General features: G+C 39.4%; 1 protein-coding gene across 1 annotated transcript; it reads left to right on the forward strand.

Moving 5' to 3' along the window:
* Positions 1-12,826: 12,826 nt before the first annotated feature.
* On the forward strand, positions 12,827-19,785 carry hopx (HOP homeobox). Its single transcript, XM_003443369.5, has 2 exons — positions 12,827-13,133; positions 19,505-19,785. The coding sequence occupies exons 1-2, from the start codon at positions 12,984-12,986 to the stop codon at positions 19,580-19,582; spliced, it is 228 nt and encodes a 75-aa protein (XP_003443417.1). The 5' UTR covers positions 12,827-12,983; the 3' UTR covers positions 19,583-19,785.
* Positions 19,786-20,478: the final 693 nt, after the last annotated feature.

Here is a 20,478-nt window from a genome sequence, read left to right on the forward strand (position 1 = left end):
TAAACTTAATACAAAAAACTCCCCCAGAAAACAGCAGTTGTAACAGACCATAATGTTGAAAGGAGGTATTGTTGGCACTTTTATTAAAGGTCCAGTGTTGTAAAGTGAAAATGATGATATCTTGCTGCTGCCACTGACTCATAATCAGCATAATTAACAGTCATTAATTTATGAGCATACAGATGTTCTTTCTCTCTCTCACTGTTTTTTAAGGCAGCTCAGTGGGGCAGTGGTTACCAATGTTGTAATCCACCAGCCAGCAGGGGACTTTGTATGTTCTCCCAATGCTTCCGTGCATTTTCACTGCAAACTCTGTGAGATTAGGCTGGGTGATTCTAAACTGGCCATAGGTGTGAATAACTGTCTGTCTCTGTTCCTTTCAGCACTGAGCAAATCCTTTGGGAACAGAGGATTTGCACTTTCAAAACAGCCAAAATGAACAAAAAGCCAGTTTAAAAGCTTTGAGTACAGTTGAGCTCTTCAATACTCAACCATAGAAAGTGGCAGTTCTTCAGTCTGCTCCTTTGGACTGTTGTATTTGGCCAAAGCACCAGTTGGGTTTCAAACTCAGCTCCTTCCCCAGAGTATTTACTTACTGAAGGCCCCCAGTGTTTGATGTAGAACATAAAAATCCACCCAGTTATGTAAGAAGCGCAGCTCCTCAAAGCCTTTTGCTTCCCCTGTAATGGTTGGATCTCCATTCTACCTCAGGAAGTTGTTTCCTGCTGTCATGTCTTGGCTTCCCTTTCTGGCAGTTTGAAATGTCTTTAGCACTTCCTCTACAATGGCCCTGCCAGAGAGTCAAACACCAAACCAAAGATATACTGATAGAAATTTCTCTGTCGGCGTCCATGTGCCATATGACTTCAACTTGATGCTCAACTTGGGACATGGTTCAGCATGCAAGTGCTAAAAATTGTATCCACAACTTCTGTTGGAAACCAGCTCAGATAAGGAAGCAGGATCAATACTAAAACTAAAAGCTATGCACTGAAAAAATAATCCAATTTATAAAGCCATGCTCATGCACATCTGCAAGCAATGTTCCCTAATAAATCACAGCTCACATGGAAATGAGAATCAGTCTTTTATCCTTTATTCTGCTTTTGACACACCCCCATTCACCCATAAGTGGTCAATGCAAAGCAGCTAATGAAGGTTAATGCACAGACATGAGCTTGTTGATAGCTTTCATATGCATGGGTCACAATTTCTCTTATCAGTTTTGTTTATATAGATTCCAGTTTTTGTATCAGAAGAGTTGCACCCTTCTTTCAGCTGCCTGGTTTGATTACAAACCTGTATTTGATTTAACATTCAATTTAATATAATGTTGAAACTGGAAAAGTTTGCTCTGTTTGGAAAAAGTTAAGTTAGTTAATTTTTGCAAATATTGTTTTTGGTTTTTTTAACAAAAAAAGTAACAAAAAACTGGCAAAGTTGTGTAAGCCTTTCTGAAGTCAAGGCGAGGAGGAGTTCAAACACATAATTAAGTATTTTGAAATTAATTTTTTGTAAAGTTGATTTGGTAACGATTTTACCACGGATGCCCTTCCTGTTGTCCCTACTGGGGACTGGCACTCGGCTTTTGACACCCTGAAGAAGAAGAAAGTAAAATCACAAAAGAAATGGTTGTTTCAGTCGTGGAAATCACTGCATGTGCTCAACTAAACTTACAGCACAGCTTGTTGCTACAAAACACAAATTGCAAGTTAAAATTCTGCATAGATTGAAAGATTCGATGGCGTTACTACTTTCTCTGGGCCTAAGCTTTATAAAGATAAGCTGGGTACTATATCCTCTGAGCTTTAAAGAAGAGAGACCATCCTGCTTGTTATCAGGCACTAATTCTAAAAAAATATGTCCAGACTCTTTTTAGCATGGTGATCTCTTTCAGGGAAGGCCTTGTTAATCTTAGCAGGTTAATGCCAAATCACAGCTTTCCTCCTACCCAGACCTGAAACCACCCACTAAAACAGTTGGAGTGTTCTTTTTGAAAAATGAAAAAGGAGGCCCTGAACTGTTAAACTGCTGAAATATTATGTTAAGCAACAATGGTAAACCATATCTCTTTCAACACAGAAACTGGTCTTCTCAGTTCCCTGAAGTTTGCAGAGAGCTGTTGAAAGAAGAAGTGATGTAACATAGTGGGAAACGTGCCCCTGTTGCAACTTTTTATTTTTAAACATGTCCAATGGCATGAGATTCAAAACGAGCATTTTACATTCAAAAAAGTTTTTAAAATGTGCTACTTTTAATTGAATTTAGGCTTTAGATGATTTACAGGTAATCGCATTTTGTCCTTACTGACTATTTTAACAATCATGTTATGTTGTTGATATTTGCTCTGAACCATCACACTGCATGTATGTCAGTGTTTTGTCAGTTGGGGTTAATGGTCTTCATAAATATTGGCTCCTCAGATAAATGTTTGTATCCCAAACTGTGCAATTTCCTGAAAATCATCAGTCAAACCCCGTTTATCTAATGATCCATCGTCAGCACACGTGCCATGTTTCCGCCCCTCGCAGGTCAGCGTGAATTAGATTCTTTATTCCCAGATGTTTCTGTTTGATGAGGGAGCGAATGGGTGGGAGCTCAGACTTATGTAAGGGCCACGTGCCCTTACATATGAACGCTGTCTTCCAAGCATCCGTAATAACTCGCAGCCTCCCTTTAATGAAAACAAGGCAGTGTGAATTACGAGGGCCAAAAGGTGAAGCTGGAGGACACGACTGCTTAGAATACTGGAGAATCGGTTTCCCTGTTTCTCACAGGGTCAGAAGATTGACTGATAGAAATCCACGGCACATATCTGATTCTCCGTGGATTAACTGTCTTAATAGGACGATGACGCTCCCTTTCTAAGTGTTTGTCCCTTTCCCCTTTCTTCACGGTGAACTAAACATCCTCCTCGTATGTAAGTTGCTTAAAATTGACAGGGAGGTGAATTTAAAGTGTAAACAGTGCTACTATATGTACCCTGTTTTAGTATTCAATGAAAGAATCCGTAGTTTAGATCTTCATTCGACTGTGGTTCCAAAATAAAAACATTTGTTACGTTTGTTACATCTAATTAAAACCAGTGGTATCCACCAGTGTTAACCATATCATGATTCCAACACATTCACAAGTTTCACACTATGTGCACTTATATGATCTTAATTTCCTCCAGTCATGATTCAATTAACACAAAAGTAATTCTTTCTTTATTGTACATCATTTATTCAATTCAATTCAATTCAATTTTATTTATATAGCGCCAAATCACAACAAAAGTCGCCTCAAGGCGCTTTATATTGTACAGTAGATAGCACAATAATAAATACAGAGAAAAACCCAACAATCATATGACCCCCTATGAGCAAGCACTTTGGCGACAGTGGGAAGGAAAAACTCCCTTTTAACAGGAAGAAACCTCCGGCAGAACCAGGCTCAGGGAGGGGCGGCCATCTGCTGCGACCGGTTGGGGTGAAAGAAGGAAAACAGGATGAAAGACATGCTGTGGAAGAGAGACAGAGATTAATAACAGATATGATTCGATGCAGAGAGGTCTATTAGCACATAGTGAGTGAGAAAGGTGACTGGAAGGGAAAAACTCAATGCATCATGGGAATCCCCGGCAGCCTACGTCTATTGCAGCATAACTAAGGGAGGATTCAGGGTCACCTGGTCCAGCCCTAACTATATGCTTTAGCAAAAAGGAAAGTTTTAAGCCTAATCTTGAAAGTAGAGATAGTGTCTGTCTCCCGAATCCAAACTGGAAGTTGGTTCCACAGAAGAGGGGCCTGAAAACTGAAGGCTCTGCCTCCCATTCTACTTTTAAATACTCTAGGAACGTTCTATGTTTTTAAAGGTTTCATTTTCAGAACTCATCAGTATAGTCAGCACAATATAGTTTTGCTGCCTTATTTGGCACACGGCCTTCTGTAACAACTCATAGGCTGACACAATAAGCCTTCATCATCAGTAACCTCGGTTACATCACAACAGGAAGCTTCTGGCTTTGCTGGGTTGCTCCCGATGTGTTCATCAGTGTTGGTGTGTGAATGTTGGCTTCCATCTAGAGCGGGTACGACAAACTCAATTTACATGGTGGGCCATGTAGAGCCAACTTTGACCAGTGAAACTACGCTTTAAAGAACCTTAGCTAGACACTGAATCCATGATATATTTTAATATGAGAAAAAGAAGTGCAATTTCAATGACACAGCTCAGTTTTTTCTATAAGATAAAGAGATGTTTCTGTGGTAAATGAAAGACATCTGTCAGCATGACTCTGGGCTTAAATGGTTAAGAAATAAATGTGTAAACAATACAGATAATCACAGTTGTTCATCTATATTCACTTTACTGTTGTACGATGAGCAATTCATTAGAAAAATATAAAATGATAAAGCGTAAAACTTATAAAAACACAGCTAAAAGTCCCAAATTTTTGCCCTCCTTCACATTTTCCAATGCAGTTCAGCTGACCACATTGGAGACTTTGGCAGGCCAATTCTGGTCCCCAGGCCTTATGTTTGACACCACTGATATACTCCGATTCTCAGCTTTGAAAGTCTTTGTTTTGTTTTGCTTTTTTTATTTTTTCCAATGCCCTCATCATACTTTAATCCGCCGTCTGTCTTCTATGACGACATCATCCTGTGACTCAGCAGCAAACAGCTGTGAATATCAGTGTCTCATATCAGGGAGCTCTTTGATAAGCATTTGTTTTGGGACCTTGACACTTGACTCTAATTACAAGTGTCAAAGTTGTAAAAACAACACTTTACTGCATGTCTGTCTGATTCCGATGAGCCGTCTCACTGACAGACTGGGAGGAGGTGGTCCCACGTCTCGATGCAGGAACGCCTCACCGGATCGTCATGATTCAACTTTTGTCACAAGCACCATTACATCATGTTTGTTTTATTTTTCTAGTGCTAATGCCACTGTGAAGCAACAGAAGGCTTTAAACCCACACAAAACCAACTCCGATGTTCTTATATTGAGCTTTGTTATGCTACCCTGAGCGAAGCAGCTGTAGTTGTTCACAGCCATGTCTTTTTAACGAAGCAGTAAAACTTCCAGATACTAGAAATAACTGAGAACAATTCTTATCTGCAGGTGGTGAGTGAAGCCTGGACTGCTGTGAAAACAGTACAGAGCCTTATCTGGACAGTTAGTCAAGAAGACTTCTGTGCTCCAGCCTGCCACAGCTTTCTCAGTGCAAAGTAAACCAGCATTTGAATGATGTTTGATTAGCTATGATTAATTTAATTCTTACCGCTACACCAGCAAACAGTCCCCAAAATGTTTCCACCCAATTTTTAAAAATAAACCTCCGAAACACTTCCTTAAAATTCTGTCTTTCTGTGAGTGTTTCTTTGTGAGTATATTCCACAGGATCATGTTCCTATTAGTCCTCTTTAGGGTTATCTATACACTCAATGATCCCTTAAAGCTGTAGTTTCTCTTGCTGTCTTGATCTTATCGTAGTTTTCAATTACAAGTCTTCACTTTTTGACTCTTTCCAATATCTAAGGCCAAACAAATTCAGGGGTACATGATAGTAAATCTGTAAAACAGCTGACCACAGGTGTTATCATTTTTACTATGCAAAAAGTCTGAGTAAAATCTGAGTTTTAGTTTGGATATACCCTTCCTGACACAGCCCCAAAGTGGATTTGTGCATCTAGCCGGAATTGAACCAGCAACCTTTGGCTTGCCAAGTGAACGTATGTAATATTTTATGAAATAATCTCGATGTTTCTGCTCTTAGTTTTACAGCATCCGTTCATCCCTCATTAACAGCTACTGTCTGTCTCCTGCACTGCCTCAAAATTAAAGCATGACAACCTGTGATATTTTTGCTTTGGCCGGTCTGATATCTGTTACAGACTCACAGCCACTCACTTTTATCACAGTGTTCCTCTATTTTAAGCTCTTCGTAAGTCCTGTTATCCTACACCGTATTGTTTGCCCTCAGTAACTTTTCGGACATTTGTTTGTAGGGGAATGAACTCTTGTGTGATCAAACAGTAACAACATAACAAAAATAATATCTTCTTTCACATTTATAGCTTTTATTAACATAAAAATATAAGTCATGATTCATGATGATGATGAGTAAATTCACTTTGGTGCAGTTAGAGCGGCTCAATTATTATTAATTGGCGTATCACAGTTATTAACATTTTTTTGCCCCATCAACGTTTTCAAGATAATATAAGCTTGATATTATTAGATTATTAGTTGCACAAAAACATGCACAAATTCTCAGCGTATTACAGCCTGATCATAAATTAACGATAAATAAACCATAAATTCACCATTTTTTAAGAAAAAAATTGTGCTCAATATTTCCATATCTTTTAAATCTGTCCTTTTAATCAAATATAATCAAATACATTTTAAATAGATACAGCCTGGTTCATGTGTATTTGGACGATGACATTTTTTGTACACCATCGCTGTGGATTTTAAATCAAACAATCAAGGTGTGTGAAGTAGAGACTTGCAGCTTTAATTCAAGGAGTTTAACAAAAGTGTTATATGTAATGTTTTGGAATTAGACATTTTGCCCCAGAGTTTTCAGTTTTGCATTATTATTGAACTTTGATTTTGATATTATTTATCATTTCTAGTCTTTTGGTTTCTTTGTTAGTGTTCTGCTATCTGGTTTCTGTCTGTGTTCCTTAGTTGCTCTGTCTCCCCTGTCTGCTGTATCCCCTTGTCAAGTCTCTGTGTTATGTTTCCTGTTTTACTTTGAAGTCCGTGTCTCAGGTTATTGTATCAGGTTTTGCTTCCCCTGTCTCGTTAGCCCTGATTTGCCCCAGCTGTGTTTCCCTTCTGTCTCTCATTCACTGATTGCTCCCTCTGTGTATTTAAGCCCTGTGTTTTCCTTTGTCTGTGTGATCTGTCTATCTGCCTGGCAGTTTAGTTTCTATATTCCCAGTTTTCTGTTTTTGTCATTTAGTAATAAATCTTTGTTTTTGAGTCTGCACTTTTGGGTCTATCCTTCCTCCTGTCCTGCCTGCACACAGCCGACACATGACAAGATGTTGTTTCAAACAAGTCATACATACGTACACACGTTGCCATGTATAATTGCTTGAATTGATCACACGGGACAAAGGTTGTTATTTATAACTATTTGTATTGCTGCAGGTTATATCACTTTCAAACACAACCGAGGCAGGTGGTCACGTTTACAGGCACTCAGAGCGAACTTTGGACCTCTCTGCTGCCATTTTCTTCTCTTATCACCGAATACAACCTTCACTATCAATAGCAGCCAATCAGCTCTGACTATATAATGTACAGTGACATTTCAACACAACTGTATACTGTTTGTCTATCATAAACTTAGAGCTTGTTATCAGCAGGTTTATCATATGCTCCACTGTCAGGGAAGGATGACAATCAAGGATCCCGCATCTGTTTCTTAAAAGGAATCTGACAGTTTCCACATGTGCCTGTCTCGTGCAGGAGATACTTCAGTGCTGCTTTTTACTTTTTTTACAACCACTTCTTAAGATCTTTCATACATTTTTTTTAAAAATTCAAAGATCCAGTTCTCTGTTATTAGGCTGTCACTAATGTCTCACTATATGTTGTCCAGTATCAAAAGCTTTTCTTAATTTTTAGTGTTGTTTGATTTTGTTCAGCACTATCTGCAGTAAAGTAAAGAGTAAAGTAATATCTGAGTAAAGCAAGCAAACAGGTGGAGACAAGTATTCATGGTATGTTACTTATGAAACGTGTCACTGGAATCAATGACTCCTCTGATTTTCCTTACTTCCTTCTTCATAGTCAGTAAATCTATTGTCAATACTTTCTACTCTAAAATGAAACCCTCTAATATTGATGTGGTTGTGAGCAGTTAAAATTATAAGCCCTTTTCAGGCACACATTTCAGCATTTAGTAACCGTCGCTTGGCAGTGTTTTCCCGACATCTAGCCATGAATCTAAATTTGAAATGTTTGGTTGAAATTGTCGTCAGTAGATATGGAGAAGATCAAGAGAGGTACAACAGCGAGTGTCTACAGCCATCTGTAAAACACAGCGGAGGCTCTGTCATGGTTTCGGGCTACATTTCAGCCAGTTTTGAAGGAGATCTGGTCAAAACTGATTCAACTGAACAATCAGAATTTGATCCACCATGCAATGCCTGCAGAGTGAAAGTGTCTGATCGGCAATGGCCTAATTTTTCAGTATGACAGTGATGCCAAAGACACTGCCAGGCAGTAAAGACATACCTTCATAGTGTTTCACTGTATATTTTTCTATGAGTCATGGATTGGCTTCCCCAGAGCCCATACATTACATTAGCAGGGTGGGGTCCTGCTGATAGAGATTAGAAAAAAAGACAGCCAACATCCAAAGACGAGCTTTGAATGTCTTCCAAGAAGCATGAAGAACTATTCCCGAAGACCAGTTAAAGAAAGCTGCCTTAGAGGCTGGTTTAAAGAATAAAGGTAGTCATGCAAATATTGATCTTTGAGCCCGTAGAATTGTACCATATATATGTCCAACTGGAAACTGACACAAGTTTTGTTTTGTTACCTGTTTAGTGAAATATATTCCAGTTATAGCTATATAATGGACATGGATACAAGGTGTAGACTCTGAGCTTTCATTTGAGGGTATCCAAACTCAGACTGGAAAAAAGTGTTTAGGAGTTGCATTTGGAAGATTTTGCTGTGAACAGACATGTGGTGCGAAACCAGAAAAAACCCATCTGAGAAATTGCTACAATAGTGTTAGAAAGCAAGCATCGGTGAGCTCAGCAAAGGAAAAAGACCTGAAAGTCTGCGGAAGACAAGAGTGGTGGATGATCACAGAATCATTTCCATGGTGAGGAGAAACCCCTCCACAACAGCCAAACAAACAAACAGCACTCTTCAGGAGTGTATGAGTATCGATATCCAAAGTCTACCAGAAAGGTTAGATTAGACTTTGCTAAAAACAAACAAAAAAAAACCCATCAGCAAATGCAGTCAAATTGATTGGGCAGTGTTTCATAATACAGATGGACAATGACTCAAAACATACAGCCAACATCAGCTGAAAGCACCTGCAGTAAAGGCCTGGCAGAGCATTAAAAAAGAGGAAACCAGCATCTGGTGATGCCGATGGGCTCAAGACTTCAGTTTGTCAGCAAAGGGTTTTCAGCCAAGTATTAGAAATGAACATTTTATTTTCAGTTATTTAATTTGTCCAACTACTTTTAAGCCCCTGAAATGAAGGGATTGTGTTAAAAAAGATGCTTTAGTTCCTCATGTTTTTTGAACAGGATTCATTGAGATACAGAATTCAGTTAAGCTGTTTGGAGATTAGACTGTGGTGACCCATCATAACAGAGCAGATTCCCAGGGGTGATAGGAATTTGGACAGTTTTACACTTGTGGTGGTGTAGATGAAGATGGAGCTCTGAGTGACCAGGATAAAGTGAAGATGGGAGGAGCTTGGTTGCATTAATGAGAATCTGAAATGCAGAATGACAGAAGAGATTCAAAGTACGCAGAGTGGAGGGACGATTGGCTCGGAGGACGGGGGCAACAACAAACTCGAAGTCAACACTGAGTCTGGCAGCATGGGAAAGTGGAAGTGATTGAACTTGCACATAAGCTTCATTAATATTTTAGGATATAAACAGTGTGACAAATGTAAACAGTGTAAAGTAAAGCCTTGAATTCTTTGTGCAGTTCCGGATATCTGTCTTTGAGCTGTTTAGTTCGAGGTGTTTCCTCCTCTTTAAATACTCATTTGTGTCTTTTGATCATCTATAACTTGATTCCTGATGATGCATCTGAAGATCAAAGTATCTCCATGCACAATGGTGTGTTTTGGTGTGGACCTGTTATTAATGTCCAATATCTTTCACATCTTTCACCATATTTAAAGCACCTTTGGGAACCCATTAACAGAAAAAAACATCCCATTTTCTCTGCCAGCTCTACAGCCCTCATCTTATTGAGCTCCTCAACTAAGCTCCTAATTCAACTCCTATTCAGAAAGCAAAGAAAAATACGGTTTTGTTATTGTTTGAGATCAAAATTTGTTAGATAAATAGACATTAGAGATATTTAGCTGTTGACTGAAGGGTTAGCAAGGCTTTTAGCAATTATTTTATTGTTAAGATGCATGGATGGAACATTCTTGTCTGTTTTCAATAAATACTGCGTTTAATCCATTTTAATTGCAAGTCAGACATGGAAAATTAGTGCTAATTGTACATAATCTGTTTTGAAGGCTGTTTTGGTTTGTATTAGTGCATCACCAAATACTTCCTCTGACTGGCATTATCTTGGCTGCCTGTAACACTGTGAGGAAACACTGAAAGTTCATTTACAAGCACAGCTGAAGTCAGTGCATGGACGCTCACTCCTAGACCTCATATCCTTCTTTGGAATCTGTATCTTATGGATACAAAGACAAAAAAGAAACACCTTTATTTCGCCTTTCTCAGCTTTTTAAGCCCGAGGGCCTGCAGGCTATCAGATATCTCCTTTGGTTTCTTCACGCATGTTAAACATTGAACATTGGGGTCACTTCCTCTCTTTGGTTTAGATTATGTTTTCACAATAAACAAAAGATCTCCTCAATCCTGCTAAAGAGATTTTTTTTTGTCTGTAGCCTCATTTTAAGTGAATCTGAGCCTCCGTATCTCCAAGCACGTTGAACATGCCTGTAGATGTCCAGAAAGCTTAAATGAATACTGGATATATGTCTGTATTAAAGGATATATGGGATCTGCTTTGCATGATTGCATGGATTTGTGCAGGAAAGTCACCCAGCAAGCTTTTCGGTGAGAGTACCACATAATTATGGGTCTAATCAAAATCCAAAAATAGCACCGCAAGAGACTCTGTGTGCTGTGTGTTGAGGATATGGGAGCATTTATCGGGCCTGTATTTACAGTTTCTATCATTTAAAATCCAACAGGCTTGGTCAGGATGTTTTTACTTTGTAGGAAGATCGTCACAATAGCTGGTTTGCTAAATGAGTCAGTGTCTGCTTATTAGAGAACAGCAGTGCACAGAAAAGCATAATAATGACGCAGAAGGAAAGTTTTTTCTGTTAGGAGTGACTTGGTTTTAGTCATGCTTGGACAGGTGCGTTCAAAGCAGTCAGTCACCATGTTCTGAAAAATGATAGCGGGAAAGCCTTGAGAAAATAACCATGCAGATTAAGCTGAAGTAGAGATGCAGAGGTGGGCATTATTCACTCTTTATTTCTCAGGATTTGGCATAAAAGCTCACCTTTGTATTCTAAAAGTATTCATGTTGGGACACGAGCCATGTTTGCTGTACTGTGTTAGCAGGTTTTAGTCAGCGCCACGGTGCATTGTTTCGATTTTTTCAAAGCTGCATTTGCATGTCAGGACTGTTAAGCAAGTGCTGAATGAAACGGCTTTTTAGTTGTCTGATTTTTGGTAATCTTGTAGATATTTGAATATGACTGCGATACTACAGCGAGTTAAAAGTGAAGTAGAGGGATTTTTATATATAGTGTGCTAATCCCATTCTCTAAATGTCATTAACACAGTTTAACCCATACGCAATAATAAATATACATGTGACACAACCACTGTGATGTCCACCATGCTTCAAAACTGTAAGCATTTTTGGTTGTCGCCATCATGTTGCTTTAAAGCTCGCCTTCATGAACGACGGGTCATCAGGACAGCTTTTATGGACGTCATAAATTAAGCAAAAAGTAGGGTCATGTTCTCATAAACACAATCTAATTTCTTTTTGCAGCCAGAGGAAGCTCAGTAAAAGCTAACGATGCTGTTGCCCTGTTATTTGATATTTGGTATTAGTTTTGCAACTGAAGTGAAGTGTTAAAAAATGAGTCAAGCATGAAAAAAGTTTGTGAAGGGTGCAGGCTGTGCATGAATGGTTTAAAAAGAGGGCTTTCACCCAGCAGGGAGAGCTCTCCTTCAGGACTTCACACGGGTAAAGCTGTGAACAAACCGTGAGCTTTTCTTATTTCTAACCAAACCTAATAATAAAGTAAATTAAGATTTTTAAAAAAAGCTTTTGGTTTTAGAAGGGACACAAGCTCTAGTCTCCAAAATGAAAGTCATGTGTTTGTCCACCTCAGTCTGCTTCATTTCTTGCCTGAAGATGGCACAAACAAAATAGGCATTTCCCTAAAGTCCTGTAACCCCAGCTTCTTCTAGTTTCCAGCAATAATCACTTATCAGTTCATTGAGGATTGATATTGAGTCAGTGAGTCTCTGTCTTTATCATATACAGGAAGTGATGATGCTACTCAACACCTTCCAGCACATACTGGTGTTGCTTCTCATCCTCTGACAAGATCTGGTTGGTTCTGGTTCTGGATGATCCCACTCATGCAGCTCAGTGGTCCAGTCTTTCTGTGTGGAGTCTCCATGTTCTCCCTCTGCCTGCCTGGGTTCTACCCGGCAACTTTGACGTCCTCCTGCAGACCAGAGACTCTCATGTTGACTTAACTGGTGATTCTAAATTAGATTTGAATGTGGACGTGCATGAAGGGCTGTCAGTTTCTCAGTTTTAGCCTTACAACAATGCAGCTTGAGCCAAAAATCACAGATCTGACACAGTCTTGGCAGATATTGCTTATTGGTTGAGAAGAGTTATAATCCAGAACTGTGTTGTTTGCACAATATTCTGAAAATCTTTTTGTTTTTCCTGGTGTTGACATGTTGCAAAGCCCATTCAGTGGGCCGGATTTGAGCCGTCGGTGGGCGGGTTCTAGCTCGTGGGCCTCATGTTTGACACCCCTGGTGTAACATTTGTATTTCTCCGCCTCTGTTAAGGGGAGGGCTCTGCTCTGTTGACAGTTGTAAACCCAGCACACACCCACACTGCTCACAGACTCCCGCCGAGCTGTAAGTACGCGCTGCTTCATCTCTGCGTCCTCTGCGCGCACGCCTGAGCTCCAAATCAGGACCGAAGCAAGAACCCGCCGGAACCAGTGGCGAGCAGGAGGACACTGGAATATGGGATCTAACGCGATGGACAGTATGAACCTGTCTCAGGATCAAATTGCTATCCTGGAGGAGAATTTCAACAAAGTCAGCAAGCATCCGGACGGCACGACGCTCATGCTGATCGCAGCGGAGTGCGGACTGTCAGAGGAGGAAACACAAGTGAGTAAAACCGAAAAAAAAAATAAAATAAAATAAAAAAAATCCACAGTCTCTCTTTAGTGTCTGTGTGAGCGGGAATGCTTTAAAACAGTGTGGAGTTCCGTTTTCCCGATGTTACTGATCTGGGAGGCTTATCGATAAGGAGCTGTTTAAACGTTAGTGTTGAGCAAACATAGGACACCTTGAAGTTATTATCTCCATGGAGATCACCGTGACAGGCTTGTGGAGACTGACAGTAGTGATTATTGTTACTCAAGCATTTAATAATAGTCATTATCTTATAACATAAACTGGAAACATTTTAATAGGAAAAAGTGCGAATAAAAATACCCGCATTCCAACTAAAAATGTAGTTTTAATATTCAAATACTGTTCAAGGCTGAAAAACGCCTGTTCATAAAAAGCATTAGTCTTTTATCATAATACTTTTACTATAGTAGGAAGTACTTTGTTTCATTCTGAGATGTATTAAAGTAGCACTTTATTGAATGTACTTTCCGTTTGTGCAGTTTTCAGAAGTTTAACTTTACTCAGAGATCTTGAGTCTGTAAATCTGACTTCATGCTTCCACGGCTTCATGTGAACAGAGTTTACAAGTGTTTGAGTAAATCCTGTCAGAGGCTCAGTCAGGTGACCTTTGAGGAAATAATCATGCAGTGTCTAAGAAATAAGACTTTAAATTTGTGGGGCAGCTGCGCTGAGATCGAACAGAGCGCTCAGTGTTTCTGTTTACATCACAGTGTGATGAAATAATCCTCATCTGAGTGTAAACCAACAGTGATCACAGCTGATCAGCGGTGGAGCAACTCCAAGTTGTCTTTCCTGATGAAGTCACCCCAGAGTCAGGGGGGTCAGCTATTGTTAACACTCATAACACTGATTCATCTGCGCAGGGTGACTTTCAGAGCAGGGGATCAAACAGTGAGGGCGGGACTGCTGCGTCTGTTTCAGATGATATCATTTCTGGTGATGTGGTCGCTGCTCATACCTGTGCCAGATTAGCATGTGTGTTCAGACGTTAGAAATGCGTCTTCTCCGGCTTACATTTCAGATATCAGCACAAAATACATGTAAAATCAAGTCAATAAATGCTTTTTATAATATAAATCTTCCTTAATCATAATCAGTTAGCTTTTCAAACAAAAATGCAAACCAATCCCTGGTTTTAGCTACTTTGTTTCTGTTATGTAACAAAAAAACTGAATATCTTAGTGGCTATGGGTGTTTCACAGGAATGTCTGACACCTCACTGACAAAACAAATGCATTATATAAGGGATAATTACTGAAGCTTGACTGATATTGAATTTTTAAGACCTATACTGATATTCTTGATTTAAAAAACCTGATATTCTGATGTATCGCCTGATAATTTTTTCTTATAGAGACACGAAACATGAACAGACTTCCTAATATGTGTTATGTATACTTTTTCATCACTCTGCATAATTGGTTCACTGCCCTCTGGTGAGCAACATCAGCACTGATAACATGGTTGAAGGGTGTTTCTCCCGTCTGTTCTTTACTCTTTAAATGTTGATTTATTGGCCATTATAAACATCAGTACTAACAAATAGCTAATACTGGCCCATTGATAAATCAGTCAGGCTTTAATAATACCTAACCCATCAATTATAGATTTCTTTTGCAGTATAACTTACTATCTAATATTTTTATGATCTTTTAACTTCATCTTCACATACCGCACATTCGAGCTAAACCTTTTTACTTACAACATATGATAATTTTGCCAATACATGCCCCTCACGGGTTTATAGAGCTCAGTGCAACAGTACCAAATCTCTTATTTAGATCTTAAAATCTACTTTTTGCTTAATTATGTTAAGAAAAGAAAAAGAAAACACAGTGTTCTCGTATTCGAGCAGCTTAATAAAGAAAATATTTGAATGAATTCCTAAAAATTTTAGGCACTACCAAAATTTCCTTTTGGTACTGCCTCCATTCGGTCTCTGTCTCCGCTCCGTTCAACATGTACACACTCCCACCTTAACTCTATCTGAGGAATGCCGTTGCCTACTCTAAAGTCTGAGCATCTGTCACATCTGCAGCCAGATGTGAAGCTTCAGTGCTCTGATAACAACACAAAGTGCACTAAAGTAATGCAGGCACCTCCTCTTTGCAAGCAGCACTCAGAAGCTGCCATCCATGATGATGTTTTAACTTTGCAAACGGTGGGATGTTTCCTTTTAGAACAAGTTTCCTGCTCGTGATTTGGCTGGCAAATGACCCGGCTGTTTGCTTAGCTGTACTCAGCAGGAGGCGAGGCCCAACCTGTGGCTCTGTCATCTGAGCTGATGCAGCATCAGTTTCATTTTGTAGGCAAATTTCTGCCCGTGTTTGTGTTTGTCAGGAGTGATAAAGGTCAAGACATGGCAATGTACATTGACAGTTCATGTATGACAGATATGTGCCTCCTGCCATTTTTTTCTGCTATAACCCAACAAACCAGTCCCAGAAGATTTTTCTGGACTGCAGTAAGACAAGCGCAACAAAAAAATTAAACACAAAACCCCAAACTGAACTGAACTGATTTGAAACAGCTTTTTGAACCAAGGATCATTCTCACTCCCACCTCATCACAACTCAGTTTTAAGTTTAAACGCAATTTGACAAAAACAAAGAGCCAAAGCAACAATCAGTGATGCCAGAAGATGCTGTCATTTAATGTCTCTGTTACTTGCTGTGCAGAAAAAAAGTAAAACAAATGAGAAGAGGCAAGAAAACTAATATTACAGTCAATTATCTAATCACACACAAAGAAAACATTCCCATTGGCCCTTTTTATAAAATAAACTAACTTAAAATGTTGGCAGGACAAACAGTTTGTTCTTTCCTGCTTTTTAAATAATGTTGTTTATAAAGCTGTACTCATGTTGTTGCTGTGACATCAAGCACAAACATGGAGCCATCGGGGTAGACTAATAAGCATTCATAGTCCTTTGAATCAAATGCTAAAAGCCAGTAAATGTCTTTGGATAATGCACCAGGTGAGCAATCTTCATGAAAGATCTTAATAATCTGTGTTTGATTGTAAGCAGAGAAGAGTGTTATGAGTAATCAAATAGCTTGGAGGTGTGCAGGATGAGGGGTAACAGTGTAGAAGAAGAAGAAAATAGCCATGTAAGTGGTTTTGTGTGTGTAGTCCAGACAAGCCCACGTGTTTTTGGCCCAGGATGGAATATAATGATCCCACCTGCGTCCTCTTGTTATATACAGGGGGTAATTTTTATTTAGCATAGGCCACAAGCGGAGGTGGTGACAGTGGGAAGAGTAGCGGGTTTGTCAGGAGGAGACTAAAGGGTTTTTTCCTTTTTTTCACTTGCTGGTTGGATTTAGGCTCTGCAAACTACTCAGTTAGGTTTGAGCACCATAGACTCCTCAGGTAAATTTAGGAAAACATTGTGGTTTGGATTAAAATCCACCTCTTCACAACTTGACATGTTGGGAGAGACACACTCCACCTCCACCTTGTATGTAAACGAACCATGCCAGCTTTGAAAAAAACGACATTGACCCACATTCCCAGCCTGGAGAAACAGACACTCCAGGAATTTATGCAAGTGCAAAGGTCAAAATGTCCTCCTGCCTTTTAAATCCCAGATATGAATCTTTTTCCGAGTATGCGGAGAAAAGGCAACCACAGGTCTTCCTTTGTAACCAACTTCCCCTTTAAAGGATTAGGTTTTGCACATTTAAGGGATTATTGCTAACAGTAGTAATTCAAGGATCCAGAAGTCTGCGAGAAAGTTTATTATAAACATCAATACTAAAGAGTAACTCGAACCAACGCTTCATCTTGCAAGATGTGGACGGTTTATGGCCTACGTTTCACTTTGGCAGTAGATCCTTGTGCATCTATTAGGAGATGTCCTTTATGGAAATGAAGTGAAGGAATTATAACCAAGAAAAGGTTGAACTACAGCAAACGCATGTTACTGCCAAGCCTAATAATCAGGCTATTCTGTATTTCCATTCAGTGCACACAAAGGTGCTTGGCCAACCTGCCAGGGAAGCCCAGTCCAGGCAGGGTATGTAAAGGTCCTGCCTCTCATCAAAAAGAACTGACTCAGCCTCCAGCTGATCTTTTTTTTGTGTGTGCCTTTCTTTCTCTTCCTGTCGACCCTCCTAAGCGTTTTGTATTTGTTAACAAAGCTCTCATTGGAGAAGGTTTAACTGACTGAACCCACCCCGGCTACCACTCCCTGTTCCACATTAACGTTTACAATGTTATGGGCTCCGTGCAGCATGTTTGAGCTCCTTTCAGTGAACTCTTCCTTTGTTTTCACTGCTGCAGGGTCAAGAGTCAAGTGTGAAAGACCGTCTTATGTAATCCACTTAAAGTCAACAGGAAAAAATGACATAAGCACCGTTGTGTGGCTCAGCAGGATTACAAAAATTGACAGCTTCCATTGAAAAGTGGGTGAAGAAAATTGCATTGTAATGGACTGGCTTTACAGACGGGATAGAGCGCGTACAGCCGAGTTCAGAGAATAGTTCTTGAATTTATTTAGTGTGATCATGTTTAAGTGCAATCCCAGATGACTCCAAATGGGAATCTTGTGTGTTTTCAGTACAAAATGAGGAAACCATCCCTCTCGCCAGGCGCACGGCTCAAACGTCCACCCTAAGGCCCGTGTCAGAGGGTCTGCATCCCTCCCCAGATTACGTCAGCACTCTTGTGAATCCCAAGACAACATGAATTTCAAAACAGCAATGCAATGGGTCACGGGTGTGTGCGTGTGTGTGAAAGCACTCCGTGCAATCATCTTCTGGTCAGAGTTTTAGTGTAGCAGTTTTTGGCAGAGGGTTCCGAGAAACGGGCCATGACTACACGCTGTTAAAATTAGATGGAAACATTCGTTTTCTGCGGTTGCCCTGAAGAAACTTTGCTGTGGGGTCACTGCTCTGCCACGATGAGTCAGCCACCACATTAACATGCACTGAAAAAATGTGACTGTAGTGTGATTGTGAAGATAATGAGAGTCAGATGGAAAGGGGCTTTTGTTTAGTTCGGTGTTGGTTAATCATTTTTCCATGAAGGGATTCTGTATGATGATTATGCTCTGGTCACAAATAACAATCAATATTTACCTCTGATAATTTGAGTTAAGTTGCTTCCCATTATGCCGTCCATAGACTGTATATAAAAGATGACTGCATCAACCAGTTTCCTTATCATACACTTGTTAGTTATATCCTGTTTTAAAGCTGTGAGTTTTGAAATGGACATGACTGAGCAATGTCTTAATTTGACTGTGAGACCAAAGACTGCATGCATGCTCACTAGCTTACAAATTTTAATTAAAGTCCCTTCTTTAATTAAATAAGAGCCACAAGCTAATATTAGCATACTGAAATGATACATTTTCTGTTATGCTAACTTGAAAAATGTTACCAGGCCAATGTTAGCATGATAAAATTTTAGATGGTAAATACCATTATTTATTTATTTATTTATTTATTTATTTGCAAATGCTGTGATGGTAAAAAAAAAATTCGACCGGAATCAGGCTAGCCAGTTTTAGCTGAAGCGATAAATATAAAAATGTTGATTTTATTACAATTTATTAAATTTATTGATTGTTAAAGATATATTAGGCTAACATTAACATGTACAAATGTTAAATATCAGCATGTTTTACCTCAGATTTTTTTTTGTCACTTAATCTTAGGCTTTATGTCTGGCTAGGCTAGCTTGAGAGTCTGATGTAATATTCTGCATCATGCGGCAACACATAAAAATGTTAGCATGCTGAAATGATGAATACTGAACAATATATTAGGCTAAATAGGCTAAATAGTAAACACTGACAGTTTAAGTTCCTATGCTAAGCCAGGCTAACTATATCTTTATGGTAAGCTAGGCTAGTCATGTCCAGACTCTAATGCCTTACTAAATCCACAGATAGGAACTCAGTAGGTGGTAGTGTCTCATGAGAAAAAACCAATTATTCTCTAAAGATATTAAATTATGTGACCCACCCCTATATTTTTAACGGTCAACTTTAAGTTTCACATACATATCATATTTCTTTAGCTCATGTGTCTTACTTGAACACACACAATGATAATAATACACACAAACTGATTACCAATTTAAGAGACCCATCGAGTAATGCGCTCTAGTTGGTATTAGTAGTAGTTAAGTTATTGTCTACATGTAGGATTGTAACCAGTAGCCTCAGGCTGAAAATGCATTTAAAGAAGCCTGTATTTAATTCTTGAAAATATGAGAAGTCCAAGAGTTACATCATCAATCTTGTGTTTCAGGGTTTACATTAGTGAACAAAACCCCCTGCCACCTGTTCTAACCCCACCCATGGGTGTGTTTGTCCTGTTTGTTTCTTACAGAAATGGTTCAAGCTACGTAACGCACAGTGGAGGCAGTCAGAGGGTCTTCCAGCTAAACAGGGATCTGTGCTGGACTGAGATTTTCCAACCACCTCTTTGGATGCAGGGAGCTACTTCCTTCTGGACGAACTGACTTCCTCTCCTATTCCTCACATGCTTCCCTCTCTGTTTGTTTTTGTATCTTTGAAGCTGTTTTATCTTACAGAATGTGAAGGTGTTTGTGTGCTGCCAATATATCTGCCATGTTTACAGAAATAAACATATTATTATTGTAAGTTAAACTGACTTGGAGTGTGTTTTGCAACTATTGTACATTTGGGATTCAAATTCACTGAGGGAGCCGGGTTATAGAATGGTGGGCTGTGGTTTGAAAAGGATGGGGGCATTGTTTGGTTAGTGTACATGCAATTCTGTCAGCAGGGACCGGAGCTGGACGCAGAGCTGTTTACTCGACTATAAAAGATGTAAGGAAGCGCTGGGTTTACAATAGATGCTGCTGGCATCAGCTGCCACTATCCAGGAACTTCTGTGGATGAACATGGAACATTTCCATTAGTGAAAGAGGAGAAAAGAGGAGGGGGCAGGACATGACTGAATCAAGTCACACTGTGGGCTAAACAAATGCAGGTGATGTAATTTCATTGTTCAACCTCCTCCGCATAACTAAATGCAGTAAAAAGGATGTAAACTCACCAGAAAGTTGGAGCTTTAATCCTCAAAAAAGGTCCAAGCTGCCAGTAGTATATAATTACACTGTAAACAAGTCCCATTATAAACAACCAGTGGGGTTGGCAGAATGGAGTACCATCACTGCCAAAACCCCCCATCAGGGAGTTGTGTTATTGTAATGCACATTTCTCTATTACTTTTAACCGAGTAGGTTACCTGAAAAAATATTAATTTTTAATAGATAGATTTCGCAAGGCCCTGCCATCTTTTTTTGCTTTGTTTTTGTTTTGCTGAATTGATTTTTA

Source organism: Oreochromis niloticus, linkage group LG2 (genome assembly GCF_001858045.2).
Source record: "Oreochromis niloticus isolate F11D_XX linkage group LG2, O_niloticus_UMD_NMBU, whole genome shotgun sequence".
NCBI classification, from domain to species: domain Eukaryota; kingdom Metazoa; phylum Chordata; class Actinopteri; order Cichliformes; family Cichlidae; genus Oreochromis; species Oreochromis niloticus.

Bases quoted from the DNA above. Each gene is read 5' to 3' on its own strand.
- hopx (XM_003443369.5), top strand. From the start codon at position 12,984: ATGGGATCTAACGCGATGGACAGTATGAACCTGTCTCAGGATCAAATT. The intron at 13,134-19,504 runs GTGAGTAAAACC...TGTTTCTTACAG, and splicing joins TGTCAGAGGAGGAAACACAA to AAATGGTTCAAGCTACGTAA.